Raw genomic sequence first — 18,974 nt, 5'->3', positions numbered from 1 at the left:
ACAAGAACCCAAACACAGATAAAGGAGTTGTCGTTCTTCTGCTGGGGAGCTCAGAGCTGCATTTCTCTCTCTAGCCTCTCTGCCATCTCTCTGATTAATCCACTTTGCTTCCTAACCCCCTGGCCAAACCTCCATTCTTCCTTGGGACTGGGGTAAGGTTGAGAGGGGTGAGAGAAGGCAGCAGGGCGGTTGGGAGCCCCTCCTGGGGACTCAGGTTTCTGGGAGGGCTGTTGTGTTTCTGTATTACCTTTTACCTTGTATATTTCTGTATCTAACTGTGTACAGTGTAAATATCTGCTTCTATGTTGAGCTAAACTGTAAATATAAGCTTCATTCAAATTTCCAGAGCTGGCTGGGTGATTTCCAAAGGGGGGGGGGGGGGGGGGGGGGGGGTAACACCCAAACCACTACACAGCTGTATCAGCCAAGCCTCCCAGCTTGGTGTCTGCTGATTTGAATTTCCATCACGCCTTATTTCTCTTGGATGAGATAGTAATTCCTTCTCTCCAGATGGAGAAGTCCCCACAGAAGTCAGTGGATGATCAGGTGCTCATTTGGATTTATTTCTTGTTTTCTGCAATCAGAATTAAGGGGGCTGTGTATTGTCACTGCCCAGTGATCCACGTTAGGTTTCTGACAGCTATGTTTATTAGTAAGTATGTAGTAATTGCTTCCAGAATTAACTAGAGCTGCTCTTCTGTGCCTGTGCACGTAGGAGAGATTTCCTGCAACGTGTGATCCCTTTGGTAGCACTCCACAGATGCTGCAGAACATTGCAGACACATCTTGGGTTTATGCCTCTGCACGTGAGGTGTTGGACCGGGGGACGAACTTCAGAATAATTGGTTTCTCTGGATTTAAGAGTCCCCTTGAAGTCAGCTTGATAGGGATCTGCAACAATAAGAGGAAAAACATGCTTAGAAATAGGCAAATTATGTAAGTAGAGATGAAAGGGAAGAGGCCTGGCCATGGTTTGGACAAACTTTATCCATAGTGCCTGAAAGTGGACCTCCTGAATCTGTAAAGCATTTGGTGTAGGCACCCATGGTGAGAAACCAGGCACTTGGTTCTTCTCATGTGAGTTTCAAATCATCATGCAGTAACTCACCTGAGTTTCTTTGCAGATCTGGAAGGTGAATTGTTGCAATAGGGCAACGATGGCAACTTTCAGAGTCAGGGTAGCAAACCGCATCCCAATGCAGTTCCTGGGACCAGTTCCAAAGGGAAGGTATGTATATGGGTCTATGCTCTCCTTGTTTTCCTTACTGAACCTGCATAATGATACAGTTGGGGGAAAGAAATGAAGGCAGGTAAAAACCAAAAAGGCTACGTATCTTAGAATCATAGAATCAGTCAGGATTGGAAGGGACCACAAGGATCATCTAGTTCCAAGCCCCTGCCTTGGGCAGGGATACTCTACCCTAGATCAGGCTGGCCACAGCCTCATCCAGCCTGGCCTTAAACACCTCCAGGCATGGGGCCTCAACCACCTCTCTGGGCAACCCATTCCAGCCTCTCACCACTCTCATGCTGAAGGAATTCCTCCTCACGTCCAGTCTGAATCTCCCCACCTCCAGCTTTGCTCCATTCCCCCGAGTCCTGTCACTCCTAAAAAGTCCCTCCCCGGCATTTTTGTAGCCCCCCCCTTCAAATCCTGGAAGGCCACAAGAAGGTCACCTGGGAGCCTCCTCTTCTCCAGACTGCACAGCCCCAACTCTTTCAGCCTGTCCTCATAGCAGAGCTGCTGCAGCCCTCTGAGCATCCTCGTGGCCCTTCTCTGGACATACTCCAGCATCTCCACATCCCTCTTGTCATAGGGGCTCCAGAACTGGATGCAGTACTCCAGATGGGGTCTCACCAAGGGCTCAGTCTGAGCCCTTGTCCAGGACAGGGTGGGATACTACTTTGGTGTTTTCTTTTAATTCTGCCTGTCCAGACTGGGCTTTCCCAAAGTGACTGACATTCACCATCTGTTGTATTTGGAAAGAGGGAAAACAGGAATCATTTTGCTTAAGAGCAACCTGTGGCTTCAGCCTAGCTCACAATGTGAGGTAGATACAATGGTTTACAAGGGTTTGCCTGTTTACAAGGGCATGTGGCAATAGGACAAGGAGTAATGGTTTAAAACTAGAGGAGGATAGAATTAGATTGAACAGTAGAAATAAGTTATTTACTGTGAGGGTGGTGGAACAGTGGAACAGATTGCCCAGGGAGGTGGTAGAGGCCCCTTCCCTGGAGACATTCAAGGTAAGGCTTGCTGGGGATTTGAGCAACCTGATCTAGTTGAGGGTTGTCCCTGCTTACTGCAGTTGGGTTTGGACTACTAAACCTCTATAGGTCACTTCCAGCCCAAACCAGTCTATTAGTGCCGTGGTCTAGTTAATTGGATAGGGCTGGGTAATAGGTTGGACTGGATGAGCTTGGAAGTCTCTCCCAACCTTGTTGATCCAATGATTCTATGAGTTTATTATACCAATTATAGAAGTAATCAACTAGGGAAAAGTTATCACTGCCTTGGAAACAGGGAAGGCAACTCTGGAAGGATTAAGTCTGGTATATTTGGCAGCAAAGCCTGTGTGAAGAAACAGGCTGAACAGAGAAGATTACACAGAAGGATGGCTGGCAGTTACAGAAACTCACCAACTACCCTCTGCCAGCAAGCCTAAGAAATGGTGCAAGATACTGTGAGGTATCAGAATTGTCCTGCCCATCAGAGTACATTTGAAGCTCTGCTTTAAGTGCAAAGCTCATTTTCTAACACGACATTCCCAAGAGCCTGCAATTTCCCACTGATATTCTTTGCAAAAAGATAGGAAGAACACCACTAGGAAGCTAATCAGAGATTAATACTTAATTACTACGTGAGGAAAAAGCAGCAGGGTATTTCTTCCCTTGTGCTATGCTTTTTGTGTACCTTTCTGGTCTGAACTCCTCTGGGTTTGGCCAGTAGTCAGCGTTGCGGTGCAGGATGTAGGGTGGGATCATAACGACAGTTCCTTTGGGAATGGTCACTCCATGAATTTCTACATCTTTCTTGCAGGTTCTCTCGATCCGTCCTCCGATGGGATAGAGCCGAAGGGTTTCATTTATTGCCATGTCAAGATACTCCATCTGCATCACTGCTTCGTATGTGAGAGGAGCCTGTAGGCCAACAGGAGAACGGTGGATCAGCCTAAAACGACTGCTGAGGCTGGAATGGTTCCAACCCCTCCTTCCCCTTAGTGACTCAGACTCACTGAAGGACAAGCTCCAAGGTAGAACTTGAGCATTCTGTTTCATTTTCCATCCCTGAGTGATGGAAATGCCTCGAAATCCACATCCACAGAATCACAGAAACGTCCAGGTTGGAAAAAACCCTCAGGATCACCAAATCCAACCTACTCTACAAGATTCACCTTAAACCATATTCCCGAGTACCACATCCAAATGACCCTTAAACACATCCAGGGTGGATGACTCTACCATCTCCCTGGGCAGCCCATTCCAGTCCCTGACCAATCTCTCCATGAAAATCTGGGGAGGGACTTTTTAGGGTGTCAGGGAGTGACAGGACTAGGGGGAATGGAGCAAAGCTGGAGGTGGGGAGATTCAGCCTGGACACGAGGAGGAATTCCTTCAGCATGAGAGTGGTGAGAGGCTGGAATGTGTTGCCCAGGGAAGTGGTTGAGGCCCCATGCCTGGAGGTGTTTAAGGCCAGGCTGGATGAGGCTGTGGGCAGCCTGCTCTAGGGTAGGGTGTCCTTGTCCATGGCAGGGGGTTTGGAACTAGATGATCCTTGTGGTCCCTTCCAACCCTGACTGATTCTATGATTCCAGTTGTGCATGAGAGCAGAGTATGGCAAATGGGCCTGTGCAGCGGGGTGGCCTGGAAGGTTTCAGCTGCCAAATCAAAACCACTGCAAAGCTGAGATGTCTCAGTATGTGTTTCTTAGAGCTCTTGGAAAAGCCCATGGGCAAGGTGTTTAGGAGCTAAGGATTTCTCATTGTCTTTACTGAACAAAGACAGCAGTGGCATCACTCACTATCCCCTTACCTTGTTGGGTAAAACTGTGTCGATCTCCTCCAGCAGTTTTTGCTGCACATCAGGATGCGTGGCCAGTTCATATGCCAGGTAACCAAGTGCATTGCTGGTGGGTTCATACCCAGCAAAGATAAAGATGAATGCTTGTGAGAAGACCTCAATGTCAGTCAGGGCTGCAAAGAGAGAGGACACAAGCTGATGAGCAAAACCAGTGTTAGCTGATGCACTTAGCCATGAGCAGGTAGCAATAGGTGGGTCTGAGGTAGCCTTGGGGTTGTTTTCTGATAACACATTGATAGCTTCTCTGCTAAGTGTATGGGAAAAGTCACTTGGTAGAGGGGCCAGATGTTTCCTGGGTATAAATGGTGGACATAACAGTCCTCCTGCATGGCAAATGATCCTGGGGTACGTCCCTTAATCCTAGTGCTGGCAATGAGGGACAGAGACTAATGCATGAAGTTGGTCGGTCTCCTCAATCCTGCAACCCCTGTTCCCATGATGAGTATTTGTAGGTTGTTACCTTTATAAGAGTGATTCTCTTCAAAGCCCCCTTTCTGGGATTCGATCATCAGCTGCAGAAAATCTACCCTGCCCTAAGAAGAAAAGCAGGAGAGTATTTGGTGGTGAGTCCCCTGGAGGGCTCAGATAGGCAGATTTCATAGGCTAAGCACTATTTTTAAACTGAAAGTATCTCCAAAATGCAGATGACTTCCCTGTTGAAAAACAAAACACTTGCCTTTTGTTTTGCAAACTATCTGTCTTTTTCAAGCCATTGGGTGGGAAAGCAGCGTCTGCAATTAATTCCAAGGGATCCAAACTCTAAACGGGTGAATTTTGCTGGGTAACAGATTCATTTTTTGACAAGTGAGAAGGAAAGGAGCAACCCTGAAAGGTAGCATTGCTGCTTTTGTGCTGATCTCGTTATTTGCTCCCTCATCCTCTGCCTAATCTTCAGAGTCTCTTGCTTCTGATTTCTTACAAGTTCTGCAGACCCAAGCTTAGTCCAATCCTACCAAGCCTTTATCTGAATTTAGCTTCAGATCATGGATGTACAAAATCCACTTGCTCCTTGGACAGGTGAGACTTTTCTGACAGTATTTACACTATAATTGGATTCCAGACTCTGCACATTGGCTTCACCCTTGATATCATCACCCTAATTATGTTTCCCTTGGGTGTATTTTATTCCCCAGTTGCTAGCAAATTCATGGTTGTTTACCTTGTGGGTGCCTTGTTCACGTTCCTTCTTAATTTTTAAGATGGATCTCTTGAAGAAATCTACAGCACTGACAGGGAAGATGCTGAAGTTCATCTTGGCCATGAGAGGAGCAAGGAATGGGAATACAACTGAAAAATAAATGGAGAATAAAATCATACGGTGTAAACGAACCTCACCTCATAAAATAGCCAGAGATGCTACTGAGAACTTATTTCCTTTCTTTATTTCTTTTTACCTGGCAAAAGACTGGATTTTGCCTTTCCCCCCTCTTTCTGCATCTATTGGGATCATTTGTCTTGATGCAATCCTCTCCCAAGGTTCTGTCAAATGGGCACAACTGAGCTGGCTATAACCAATGCTTTAAGAGGTGACCAAAGCCTATGTCACCTTCTCTTTCTAAGGACAGGTCACTTCAGCACATTGTGGCTCAAGAGAAATATTGCAGATGCTGAATTCTTTTCTTCAGGCTGAGCTATTCACTGCCATGCTGGGCTCTTACAAACATTATTTCAGGTCCTGTTCAGAGCATTTCCTTCACCACAGAGGCTGGATCTTGAGCTCATGTATGGATCCAAAAAGTCTACAGCATCAGAACCACCTTTGTGAGCAGTTCACAACCATCCCCCATATTTTCAACCTTGATTTAAGGCTGCAAGTCATTTAAGGTCCATCACTACCACTGCTAAACCATTGCACTGCTAGGAAATTTCATCTAATTACAGTCCACACTCAGGACTCTCTCCCAGAAAAATAATTTCAGATAGCACCATTCTCTTCAAGCCTCATAGCTGAACTTGCTTTCCAATCCATAAATCATTTTCTGTCACTGATTTGGATATTGGCTGGGATGTTCATCTGTCTCTTGCATTGTGCATACCAAAGGTGGAAGAAATTACTACCCATCTCATTCCTAGAGTTTCAGCATGAAGGTAACAATGAGGAGAGCATGAGATGAGCCATTAGGACTTCCTGCCTATCTAGTGAAGTTATCTGTCACTGATTTGGATATTGGCTGGGATGTTCATCTGCTTCTTGCATTGAGCATGCCAAAGGTGGAAGAAATTACTACCCATCTCATTCCTAGAGTTTCAGCATGAAGGTAACAATGAAGAGAGCATGAGATGAGCCATTAGGACTTCCAGCCTAGCTAGTGAAGTTATCTGTGCACTAGTTGTCTGGTTAATGTATAGGATGCACCAGTTCAATGCTGCCTAGAGCCATACTGCAATAGTACTGTGACACCTGAGTGAGGTTTTCAACAACAAAGTCACTTACATATCAAGATGAAGATTGGGTCAAAAAAGTCAAACTTGACCAGTTTCTTCATCTCTCTGACAAATGGGGTGTTGGGGTTGTTCATGGAGTCAGTGTTTACACCGAATGAGGTGCTGGTGACGACGTCCATGCTGTAGCTTCCAAAGATGCTGAGGAAAGATGGAAGAGACAGGTTAAAAGTATGGACCAGGTGAACATATTTTTCCCTAAGGCCTATGTGACATCCAAATATAACTTCTCCTAAGGCTTCCTATCCTGCTTTTGAAAAAGAAATTGGGTATGTGGTAGCTGCAAAGCACCTCTAGTGAAAGGGATAGAATTTTAGAGAGCTTTGTTTTCAAGCCTGTGTGGGTTCTGAAGTCAGACAGCTTTCCTGAGGATTTTGGAACAGCATGTGGCTACACAAACAGGTTAGTGCAAGGACAGCATGTGGCTCTTGAGCATGCTTCTTGGAGAGAGGTGGTAACACACCTTGCTTCAAACATGCCATGAAAATGGCTTTGTTCAACCCTGTGCAGCCCTACAGTACTACAAATTGTTTAAGCTCTCTCCTTGGCAGGGGAGAGCTTTGCTAGTGTGTGACTCCTGGTGTGCAGCTGCCTCTTCTGCAGCTGTGCCTTGAAATTGGAGATGAAATGCATAGATTTTGTTTCAGAGGCACAGGATGGCACATCTGGGGCCACACCACAGCTTCCCTCCCCAGTGTCCCCAGCAATGGAGCAGGTGATGGAGCGTCCTCCAGAGCTGTGGTGGGCAGAGCGGCCAGCAACCCCAGTGTCCTGTGGTGCACAGAGACTATATGTAGGGAAACCTTGGTCTTCCTGGTGCATTTGTGGTTATCTTAGGTCTGTGGATTTACAAAGCTGAGCCAGAGCATTTCTACAGGGAGTTAGATGGAAAGAAAAGATTTCTCTCTGGGTTTCTGCCTCTAGAAAATCTCACTGACATTCCAGCTTAAGCTTTCAAACTTCCAGCCAGGCTTTCAGCTGTTCCCATTCCTCATTTCAGGGGTCTGGTTTACTCAGCAAGCCGCCTGTGTTGCCAGTAACGAATGAACCTGAGCGCTTGCTAACAAGGTTTGCAGCTTAGCCTTCTGCTCCTAGCAGCTACTTACTCCTTCACAGGCAGAGCACTGTCCTTTTCCACTCGCTTCTGAACGTTCTTCACCAAAGCTTCCCCATAGTGCTTTATTATAGGGAACATCTGTAACACGAACCAGATATAGTCACTTAAGTCTTTCACTCCTTTATGACAGGCTTATGAAGGCTACAAAATGTACATGAATATTTACAGATAAGATATTTCTGCTAAACTCCTTCTTCAAGCCTTTTTCACTTCAAATTAGGCATAAATTAAACAGGCTGGTTTAATTGCCAGGGTATGAGTAAAGAAATCAGACCCTTGCAAACAACACTGTCTACCTACATTCTGGTTTAGTTTGTACCTGCTTCGCTTTTTTACCTCCTTTAATTTCCCACTGGTGAAGGTTGGAGAGAGCATAGTACGGAGCCTCTTCCACTTATCATCTTCAGCAAGTGAGACAGCATGTTGCAGCTCCCCTGCCAGATCCACACGCTAGAGGAGGAAAAGGCAAGGTGTTAACCCCAGAAAAGATAGTAACTTCCTTGCAAGGATGGGAATGGGCATGCAAGTCCCTGCCCAGACTGTTTCAGGGCTGTTTTTACTACTGGCAGGAGGCTGAGGACTTACAAACAGCTTCTCTCAAGACACACACACAAACACACACACACACAAATAGTCCCCCTTCCTGAGTCAGCTGTGAGATGTCATTTCCATACCCAGAACAAATAGCCCAAGAAGCCAAATACCCCTACATGTGTGTGTGAGCCCTCAGCTAGCCATGCAGCCCAGCTGGTGGCACATGTGCTAGCCGGACCCTCGCAGACTCCTGCATGCTCACACGGACTCCAGCTCATCCATAAATACATAGATGGGCAAGCAGAATTCGTGCAGGCAGACAGCTTCTCTGCCAGCCTGGGTCTGCAGTCCCCAGGCTGTAAGGCAGGGGAACAGTGACATACAGTGGCCAATTACAGTAGTCCCTATAGCACAGACACTCATCCCCCGTGGGAACCCTGCCACATGGTTTTTTGGACTCCGTGGTACATCGTGATGCTTCTGCTCTTACCCTCCGGTTGGTAAAGGTGGAGTAGCAATCTTTAACCAGCACAGATTTAATGATTTGAGGGTCCAGGACACCCAGCACAGGCTGCCTGCCATCATAAATCCTGGAAGGGGAAGGAGAGGAGGCAGATAAACAACCCCAGGTAGTCGAAGTGCAAGTTTTGGCCGAGGCACGTGAAACAAAACATGTTAAACAGATGCTCTCCATCAGCAGCTTTGCTCTTCTGTAGATGCCCAGGTACAGGAAAGGACTCCCAGACCTGCTCCCGTCTGGTTTTGTAAATGGTAAAGGGGACAAAACACCTTCAGAATTCTCTGGGAAATGAGCAAGGCTCAGCTCCTCAAAGGACCAGCTAAGTAAATGAAGCAAGTGTCTTCACTTTCTCCCCTGACTCCCTGTGTTTTTCCAGACACTTAAACACATTACTGTATTAGAAGGAAACTTGTTCGACCCCTTTCAGGCTCTTGAATTGAGTGTCTGGAGACTTGGGCTGACAGCACTGAAATATCCTTGGAGATGAAACTCAGTCCTTGTTTTTGTCTTTCTAAGCTGCCGGCTCTGAATGCTCGCTCAGAACAGATGTAGATTAAGCACATTTGTGCGCTCTCTCCATTTATGTAAAGGTAGCTCATCTAGACTCCATCTTCTGAAGCTGCTACAGGGACCAGTGGATGCATCCTAGAGGAGATGTAAGTTCCTAGCCCAAGTTCTAACAGCAGTGATAAAAGCCATAGGAGATACCCAGAGCAGATCAATGGCAGCAAGTGTAGCTGTCACCAGAGCATGTAAGAGTCAGCAGAAACAAGGAAGTTGGTGGGCTTTGGATCTGCTTCTTCACTCTGTACTGGGAGTTGCTCACATTCCTCTGCTGTTGATAAACCACAGTAACCTGACCTTCCAGTTCCAGGTTCTCCCTTAAGTAAATAACAATTTTGCTGATTGTTAGGAGCAGGTGAGGGCCTTTTGTTATCAGCTTTAAAATAGCTTTTGTAGGATAAGTTAAATAGCTGTCACATAGCATGACAGGGGCACAGCCCTGCAATCACCAGGCTTTAGTGTAAAGCATCATGACTACCCTGTTGCTGTAGTCATCATGCTGGGACCATTAGGGCCGCAGGTAGAGGGGGAAAAAGGAGCTTTCCTGTTGATAGTTTTCTGCCCTTTGCATGCATTGCATATTTCATAGAATCAGTCAGGGTTGGAAGGGATCATCTAGTTCCAACCTCCCTGCCATGGGCACAGACACCCTACCCTAGAGCAGGCTGCCCACAGCCTCATCCAGCCTGGCCTTAAACACTTCCAGGCATGGGGCCTCAACCACCTCCCTGGGCAACCCATTCCAGCCTCTCACCACTCTCATGCTCAACAACTTCCTCTTCACGTCCACTCTGAATCTCCTCACCTCCACCTTTGCTCCATTCCCCCCACTCCTGGCACTCCCTAACAGCCTAAAATGTCCCGCCCCAGCTTTTTTGTAGTCCCCCTTCAGACACTGGAAGGCCACAAGAAGGTCACCTGGGAGCCTCCTATTCTGCAGACTGCACAGCCCCAACTCTTTCAGTCTGTCCTCATAGCAGAGCTGCTGCAGCCCTCTGAGCATCCTCGTGACCCTTCTCTGGACACACTCCAGCATCTCCACATCCCTCTTGTCATAGGGGCTCCAGAACTGGATGCAGTACTCCAGGTGGGGTCTCAGCAGAGCAGAGTAGAGAGGGAGAATCACCTCCCTCAGCCTGCTGGCTACACTTCTGATGCAGCCCAGGCTCTGGTTGGCTTTCTGGGCCATATTTAAGTGGTTCATTCTTACCCCCAGACTTTCCCATATTTCAGTGGTTCATACTTACCCCCAGACTTTCCCATATTTCTGAAAACATTCATTGTCAAATTCCAGGAAGCCCTGTAGAAAGCAATTTTTAAATTATCTCAGAGGGGAGGGTGTTGGAGATGGTGGATTATGAGAGCTATCTGTAAACTGAGGGTCAGGGCTGCTTCTTCCTCTCCAAAACATTATGGATAACATAAATATACATCGTGCTTGTGAATGAGCTCTTTGCTTGGATGCTAAGAGCAGCTGTAAATCAGCCACTCATGAGTTTGGAGATGCCCCATGGCACCTGAAAATGCCCTGTGACATTTAGCAAGACCTGCCAAGCTGTGTTTACTGAGCTCTTATCCCACGTGGCCTTTGCCCAGACTGTTCTCTGAAGTGAAGCTTGGCATTTGGAGATAAGTTATCACCACCATGTATCTGCTTAGCTGCAGCTGCACAAGCAGAGGTGTGTGTTTCTGCAGCCAGGAGGGCTTCACTCACTCACCTTGCGATATTCCAAGCACGTCCCAAAGAAAGGCAGAGGTGTTGGCCCAGGAATGCCCAGCTTCTTGAAGACACCAAATGGCCAGATCCCATATCTGTGGAGCAGAAAAAACAACCAGTGCTGTATCACTGTGGCACTGGGGCTGTGAGCTCTCCTAAAAGTGGAGACTGCAGCAAACCTCTCTTTGGCTCTAAGAGGAGGCTGATCCAAGAGCTGGGAAAAAACGTGGCCCAAAAGAAAATTGCCCTGCAAAAACTACTGTCTACAACTACCTGAAGGGACATGGTAGCCAGTTGGGGGATGCCCTCTTCTCGCAGACAACCAGCAACAGAACAAGGGGACACAGTATCAAGTTGTGCCAGGGAAAGTCTAGGCTGGATGTTAGGAGGAAGTTGTTGCCAGAGAGAGTGATTGGCATTGGAATGGGCTGCCCAGGGAGGTGGTGGAGGCACCGTCCCTGGAGGTGTTCAAGAAAAGCCTGGATGAGGCACTTAGTGCCATGGTCCAGTTGACTGGCTAGGGCTGGGTGCTAGGTTGGACTGGATGATCTTGGAGGTCTCTTCCAACCTGGTTGATTCTATGATTCTATGCAGCTGTCTGCTGAAGGCGTAGGTACTCTGGTAGAAACAGGACCTTAAAGCCTTTGGCAGAAATCAAAAGAAGAGCTCAGTGCCAACCAAAGGAGGGGCAGAAAAGGGAACTGGAAGAAGGCACACCAAGCTTACATGTTTTTATTGAACAGAAATCAAAGCAGTGCTAGAAGTGATGTCCCAAACAGGGCTTTTGTCAAGCTGCACTTTAATTTCATTCCTTGTTCTCCCTCCCTTTAGCCCAACGTTAGCTCAGTGGTGCATCAGGAAGTCTTGTCTTGATGCTTTTCTCTTTAGATTTTATTGACAGCTTTGCAGATTTCTTTCCTCTGAAGCACCCTTTTTTGGCAGCTGTAAAGTTACTACTTCTACCTCGGGGCCTTCTGTTTCTCAACAAGGGCCTGGGCTGCAGCCCTTTGAAGCTTGGCTTTGGCTGTGTTGAAAGAGCTCCTCAAAATATTTGGTTTTAGTTAGTAGCTGCAGCTTCCCAAGCGAGTGGTTCATTGCAGAAGGGATGTAAAACTGCAGAGGTTTGGCAGAGGGATGCTATCAGAGATCCTCTTTGGGCCCCATGTCAGCAGCCACTCAGCCAGCATCTCAGGGATGCTTTCCTGAAAAAGCCAGAGTCTAGACTGAGACCTGAGGAGAGGATTTCCTTGCAATTAAATAATACTTTCCTAAATCTGGGGGAACCCAAGTGAGAGCAGACTCCCCAGCACAGGTTCTGCCAGGGCACAAAGGAGAACTTCATTTTACGGTCCAGACAAGCAGGTAGGTGCTAGGGAGCAAGGTGTTTGCAGGTGCAGAAAGGTCTCACAGAGCTCAGTTTGTCAATGTTTAACCTTTTCTGTCAAAAGTTAATTCAGTACTAGGAGTAAAATGTTTGTGGATTCTCGTTTGTAATGTTTATGGACAGCCAGGGCTGCAGGAGGACCAGGAAATGCCAGGCTGGTCTGGCCACGAAACCCAGGAACACTATGGGAACGTAGGCTAGGCTTAATCCATTTGAAATATGGCCAGGAAAACACAGTCTAATGCTCTTATGACTGGAACATGACATGGTTTTCTGCAGACTGAGAAGGACCATTCAGTGCAAAGCCAGAGAATAATCATTACTGCTTCTTACTGCGGATGTGAACCAGAAATATCAGATACCACTTCACGTGTGAGTTGGCACAGCATCACCCCAGACAGACAAGAAGCATCTGAACAACTTCCCTGTGCTAATGGGCAGTGAAATTTCCATGTGAGCTCAGAAAGCAGAGCCTAAATATCTGGACTTCATCCCTTTTGTCACAGCAAAATTGCAAGTGGCTGCAGAAGGTAGGAGTCTGGAGACCAGCAAGCTTAGATGGCCACAGAGTTATTGAAGTATGAGGACTCTGGTCAATAAATGAGGTGCAGGTTTTGGGGTTATTTGGAGTTGGTTTTGGTTTGGGTTTGTTTGGATTTGGGGGGGGGGGGGGGAGGGGGGGGTGTTTTTAAGTGATCCAAATCATAGGAAAGGTTGTACAAAACAGGGCTAAAAGTTCAGAGCTTACTGAACTGCTGCAGTTGGAGCACTGCCAGGGCAGACAAATGGATTGTGCTCATGTGCACCACATTAATCGTTAAGGTTTATGGCCAGCAACATGCTGTCTCTGCCTAAGGGCTTGTCAGCACTACAAAGTTTGTCAGCCTAGCCTTGTTGGCAAGGGCTGCCAGCAGAGACGCTGTATGTCCCAGCAGAAGGAGGTTTTCAGCCAACCCTGCTATGCTACAGCACAGAAAGGCATCAGCAAAGCAGACAAAGCATTTCTTCAGTAGCATGGCTCCTGTGAAGCAGCAGGGTATCCTCCTGCCTGCCTGCTGGAGCTTGTCTGAAAAGCCATCGGCAGGGAGATGACCTTGCTCTGGACTTTGTTTCCTCTCCCAGCATGGTTGGGTTGTGGGGACAGGCACAGGAAGCTGTCCTTGCAGGTGTGTTGCACATCTAACTCCTGCAAAGTATCCCTCTTGATCCACCTGCCCGTGCATGAAGCATCCTACCTGGGCACCTCAGGAGGAGTAAGAACTGATCCTATGAATGCTCTTTTTCTGGTGTCTTTTTGCTGCTCTCCCTCTCTGCAGGTCAGACATTAGGATCATCTACTCATAAGGTAACCTCAGTCAGGTTACAGCCTTCCTTCAGCTGTATTTCTGTGGCAATCAGCCTACATGATCACGATCCTGACTGAAGCCAGCACCCTGCTGGTACCCAGTGCCAGTGGTATGCAGCATTGTTATCTGATGATTGCTCTGATGCTTAGCAGCGAGGTTGTTAACAGAGCATGGGAACACTCCAAATCTCGGAGCAAGTCTGTACTGACTCCTCTGCTATTTCCAGCTTAATTGAAGGCTGAAAATCTGGAAACCACACCTACCTGTTTGCTCTTCAGCAGACCAATTGCATGAAAATGAACACCAGCAAGAAGAAGATAATGGCAGAAGCAGGAAAAAAAAACACAGTAAAGAATATTTTTTTTACTCACACTACCAAAAGGGCTACGAAAAGAAGCACAAGGGCCCATGTCTCCATAGAGAGGGAGGGAAGAAGGTTCATTTTGGTTCTTCTCTGGTTGACTTTGAGTTCTGTTGATGTGCTTGTCCCAGGTCCGTGAGGAACGTTCTGCAGTGTGCAATCTTCTGTCTCCAGTCATGCTATTTATAGGCTGTCCTGCTGTCGTCAAGGAGGAGGAGTGGAAGGCAAAGGTAATCTGAAAAACACAACTTGCATGACAGATAAATGCCTGGTTGAACTGTCTAGAGTTCAAATTCTTTGATGCATATGTTGACAGACATCTCAGCTAGGGTTTGTTGTTGGGTTGTTTTTTTTTGTTGCTGTTGTACTAGTAATAACTGACTTCCTACTGAGCAATGCTCCTGGGCTCCTACACCAAACTAAATAAACCCAAGTTACAGTGAAAAGGTAAATCCCAAAGCAGGCGTCAGGGTTGGTTTACAAAAGGGAAAGAGAAGTGAAAAGGTTATTCATATATTGCGTGACAAGATCTTTTCTGGCAGCTGAATTAACTTTGCCAGAATGTAAGATTTTGTTTTAAGTATCTTTCTGGGTCGTGCAGAGGAAGCTTTATGGTGGTTCAGAAGCAGCTTCTAGTGACGGTCAGATGATGCTCCCCTGTAAAGGTTTTAGAGGTCCACCTTGTCTGCTGGCTTGTGGTCAGGTATTTTGTAAGAGAAATACTGTTGTTCCACAACTGTGAGCAGTTAAATATCACCGTTTGCAGAACACCACTCATGAATACAAACAGCACCCACTCCTCTGAAGCTGCCAGCAAAGAGCCAAAAGCAGAGAGAAAAGACAAATTTTGTGATGGTTCTCCTGTAAGGGAGGTGCACAAAAGTGATTTATGGACCTGCCAAGAGAAGTTTACCACAGTAGACAAAACTGGGCTGCTTGGAGGGTGTTTGTTAGTGGCCACACTGTTAGGGCATGAGGCTATGCGGTGTTTACAGATGCGTACTGCAGGATCTGCAGAGCTTCATTCAGAACTGCAGGTCTCTTCCTATTGGCAGAGCTGCTGCCTTCTAAAGGGACTTCACTGCATGCAAATAACTGAGGGTTGTAAATCGCTGGAACATGAAATGTCTGTGACTCCGGGGATGTTGCTGTGATTGATGCTGGGGTGACTGATAAGTGGATCCCAGTGCACATGGTGATAAGAGAGACATCCTGACAGTCGCCATCTGACTGAGCAGTGTTTGAAACTCGTTTCACCTTGGCCTGGCTTTGCTGTTAGAGGCAACTCAGTTGCATATTATTTTGGAATAAACACAAGCTACTTCAGCTTAACATGAACAGGCAAGTTCATGACATAGTTGTATAAGCTTGTGTTGGGTCATGCCTTGCTTGTTTTAGAGATGATGAAAGATCGTGTGTTTAAACTGGAACTTGTCACAAGAGTGATTGTTCTTCCAAGGTACCTCTTTCCACATGTGGAGAGAGCTATGGAGTCCTCATAACTGTTAAGGGACAAACATGACCAGCCAGGAGCCTGGGAGGTGGCTTGGGCATCTTCAGAGGGGAACCCAGGGGAGAATTCTCCTCTTGCTCTTCATCTTTGGGAAGAAGAAGAAACATCAGCTGTTTGGAATCATAGAATCAAGCAGGTGGGAAGAGAATTCCAAGATCATCCAGTCCAACCTAGCACCCAGCTCTATCCAACCAACTAGACCATGGCACTAAGTGCCCCATCCAGTCTTTTGACTCCACCACTTCCCTAGGCAGCCTGTTCCAATGCCAATCACTCTCTCTGGCAACAACTTCCTCCTAACATCCAGCCTAGACCTCCCCTGGCACAACTTGAGACTGTCCCCTTGTTCTGTTGCAGGTAGTTGTAGACAGCAATAAGGTCACCCCTGAGCCCCCTCTTTTCCAGGCTGAACACCCCCAGCTCCCTTAGCCTCTCCAGGCCCCTCACCAGCTTTGTCACCCTTCTCTGGAGACATTGCAGTACCTGAACATCTCTCTTGAATTGAGGGGCCAAGGCTGAACTCTGCCTCACAGAAATGGTGGAAAGTAAGAGAACCATAAGGCCAAGCTTCAACCTACCCTTTCCTTCCCATCCAAGGCCTCTGCCTGCCTGGAGTGCAGCTACATCAAGGCATCCCAATTGTCCCTTCACCCTATCCAAATCCTTTAGATGGATCTTATTCCTTACTGCCACAGTCTTTCTGTCCCATCCTCTCATTCTCCTGGAAATTCTGACGTATATTGTATCCCATCACGGTTTTTAGGTGTCTGGTGTTCCTAGGTGTCTGGAAAAGTGGGCACATCGCCTCTTGAGAAGGTTCAAGCCCAGATGGAGGTGCAATTTCTGCTCTTGGGAGTGCTCTGCTAGTCTCATCCTGTGGATGACAATGTCACATACACCGTGCAGTGCGGGGTGAATAGTCAACGCTCACCATCATCGTTTAAGCTGCTGCACCATATGGTAAGTCCCATGGTGCCACAGGCTGAGGGCAAGAGGTTTTAAAAACCAAAGTTTGCAGTAAATTCATCAGAGAACTGAGCTGGTTTTCCATTTCTAAAGCCCCTAAGTAGCTCAGATTAATGGATTAATGTCTTTCAGGAAAGCAAAATAACACCATGTTATTATTTTCAACATAATGAAAGGACTGCTCCTAATCCAGGTTGTGAACAAGGTGTGATGAGCAGGAGGGATTTCTGTCTAACAATGACTGGGAACTGGGCAGTAAAATGGAAGAGCATGTATTTCTTCCACAAGCTGTGAAACCAAATCATATAAGATAGCAATTATGACTGGGGCACAGGTGTAGAGAGGAAAGAGCAGTTTACAAGAGAAAGAGCTATTGGCAACAAAAAGAAAAGCCACAGTAGGCAACTTTTTGTGTTCCTGATGAAAAGGACTGCACAGGAATAAGGAGGGCCAGGTAAGCCTGAATCTTTAGGTCTAACTCACTTTTGAGCAGAATATGGAAGATTCTCCTGAGGTACTTTGGGGAATTTGCTTTAGATTCCCAGAGTTGCATCAGTTGAGGCAGAGACTCAGCAGTGCTTCCAGGGATGTAAATATATTGGGGAGCTGTATCATTGTGGAGTGCTTCAAGCTCCAGAGATACAGGCCATGAAAACTGCTGCTAATCATGCAGGGCTCAGATTTCTGCATTGGGGAAGCACTAAACTGGTAAGCAGTGGAAGTGGTTTAGCCTTGGTGTTGAAAATAGATTCTAGAAGTCTTTGAAAATAGATTCTAGAAGTACAGTTAGGAGTAAAATTACCTTGGACTCAACAAATTGTGCTCCTTCACTTTAATGCAGGGGGAAGTATAAACAAAACCAAGCTTATAACCAAGGCTCTCTATTTCAAGAGGACAAATTAATAAAACAAAACAGTGGAAGCTCTCAGAGCTTTCAATAGATCTGTCGAACCTCCTTTTCCAATCGACAGTGCTAATATTATCAGCTAGTTACAGTATCACAGTATTACCAAGGTTGGAAGAGACCTCATAGATCATCAAGTCCAATCCTTTACCACAGAGCTCAAGGCCAGACCATGGCACCAAGTGCCACATCCAATCCTGCCTTGAACAGCTCCAGGGACGGCGACTCCACCACCTCCCCGGGCAGCCCATTCCAGTGTCCAATGACTCTCTCAGTGAAGAACTTTCTCCTCACCTCCAGCCTAAATTTCCCCTGGTGTAGCTTGAGGCTGTGTCCTCTCGTTCTGGTGCTGGCCACCTGAGAGAAGAGAGCAACCTCCTCCTGGCCACAACCACCCTTCAGGTAGTTGTAGACAGCAATAAGGTCACCCCTGAGCCTCCTCTTCTCCAGGCTAACCAATCCCAGCTCCCTCAGCCTCTCCTCATAGGGCTGTGCTCAAGGCCTCTCCCCAGCCTTGTCGCCTTTCTCTGGACACACTCAAGCATCTCAATGTCCCTCCTAAACTGGGGGGTCCAGAACTGAACACACTACTCAAGGTGTGGTCTAACCAGTGCAGAGTACAGGGGCAGAATGACCTCCCTGCTCCTGCTGACCACACCATTCCTGATGCAGTTGCATGCCAAGAGACTTTGCAGGAAGGTTCTTTGTACCCAACTGCCTGAACAGCTATGTTTACAAGGATGATCACAATAAATAAACCAGGCAGGAGGTAGAGAGAGAGAAAAAAAATAATAAGTAAAACCCCCAGTTATTTTGTAGTTCAGAGTATACTATTATATGTTCTGGCTGTGAAACCTTTTGGGATGTGAGCTCATTTCTGTGCCTGACTTGGAGCAGCCCAGTACTTCAACATCCTGTCTCACTGAAGTCCAGCTCAGGGGATGGGGTCCAGCATATCAGTAGCACTTTTTGCCTCCTTGGAGACATGTCCCCAAAACCCTTTGTTTGTTTAGTCTAGCTAAATGATAGCTGGGCTGAAAGGAGGTTGCTATGAGATAAATGCCAGGTAGAAGAGCTATTTAATCAAATTATGATGTTGGCGCAGAGACAAATGGGTATAACCCAGCCATGAATAAATGCTAGGCTGGAAATGAGCACAGCCCTGGCCTGGAAAGCTCAGGAGATTTCCCATCATGAGGTTAAAAGAGACAAAAAAAGCTCAGATAATGTAAAATGGGACTAGATAAGACAGCTACTGGTAGGAGGAGGAAGAAATACATTACATTTACCAATGCTCTTCTGCCTTTCACTTACTGCATAGGCTGAAGATGTGGGGAGGCAACTATTTATTTTCCCTGATACAGGAAAAATACTTCATCATGAAGGCTACATTTTGTTGTCAGTGGTTACAATATTGATAGAGTACTCCTGGAATTTTTTTTAATATCAATGTATTTGGAGGGCTCTCTAATGATATTTATGTAGTTCTGTGTGTAGATGACTGATCAATGTATTTAGAATCATAG

At 46.7% G+C, this 18,974-nt stretch overlaps 1 protein-coding gene across 1 annotated transcript; it reads right to left on the bottom strand.

Annotated features, from left to right (window-relative positions):
* Positions 1-425: 425 nt before the first annotated feature.
* LOC135180350 (cytochrome P450 3A29-like) lies at positions 426-14,146 on the bottom strand. The gene is made up of 13 exons (XM_064152713.1): positions 14,076-14,146; positions 10,976-11,069; positions 10,505-10,557; positions 8,664-8,763; positions 7,976-8,089; positions 7,629-7,717; positions 6,515-6,663; positions 5,240-5,367; positions 4,541-4,613; positions 4,033-4,193; positions 2,915-3,141; positions 1,109-1,271; positions 426-891 (listed from the first exon to the last, which is right to left on the bottom strand). The coding sequence occupies exons 1-13, from the start codon at positions 14,144-14,146 to the stop codon at positions 793-795; spliced, it is 1,521 nt and encodes a 506-aa protein (XP_064008783.1). The 3' UTR covers positions 426-792.
* Between the last annotated feature and the right edge of the window lie 4,828 nt (positions 14,147-18,974).

This window comes from Pogoniulus pusillus, chromosome 13 (assembly GCF_015220805.1).
Source record: "Pogoniulus pusillus isolate bPogPus1 chromosome 13, bPogPus1.pri, whole genome shotgun sequence".
Taxonomy (NCBI): domain Eukaryota; kingdom Metazoa; phylum Chordata; class Aves; order Piciformes; family Lybiidae; genus Pogoniulus; species Pogoniulus pusillus.
This window is presented reverse-complemented; position numbering and strand designations above follow the sequence as displayed.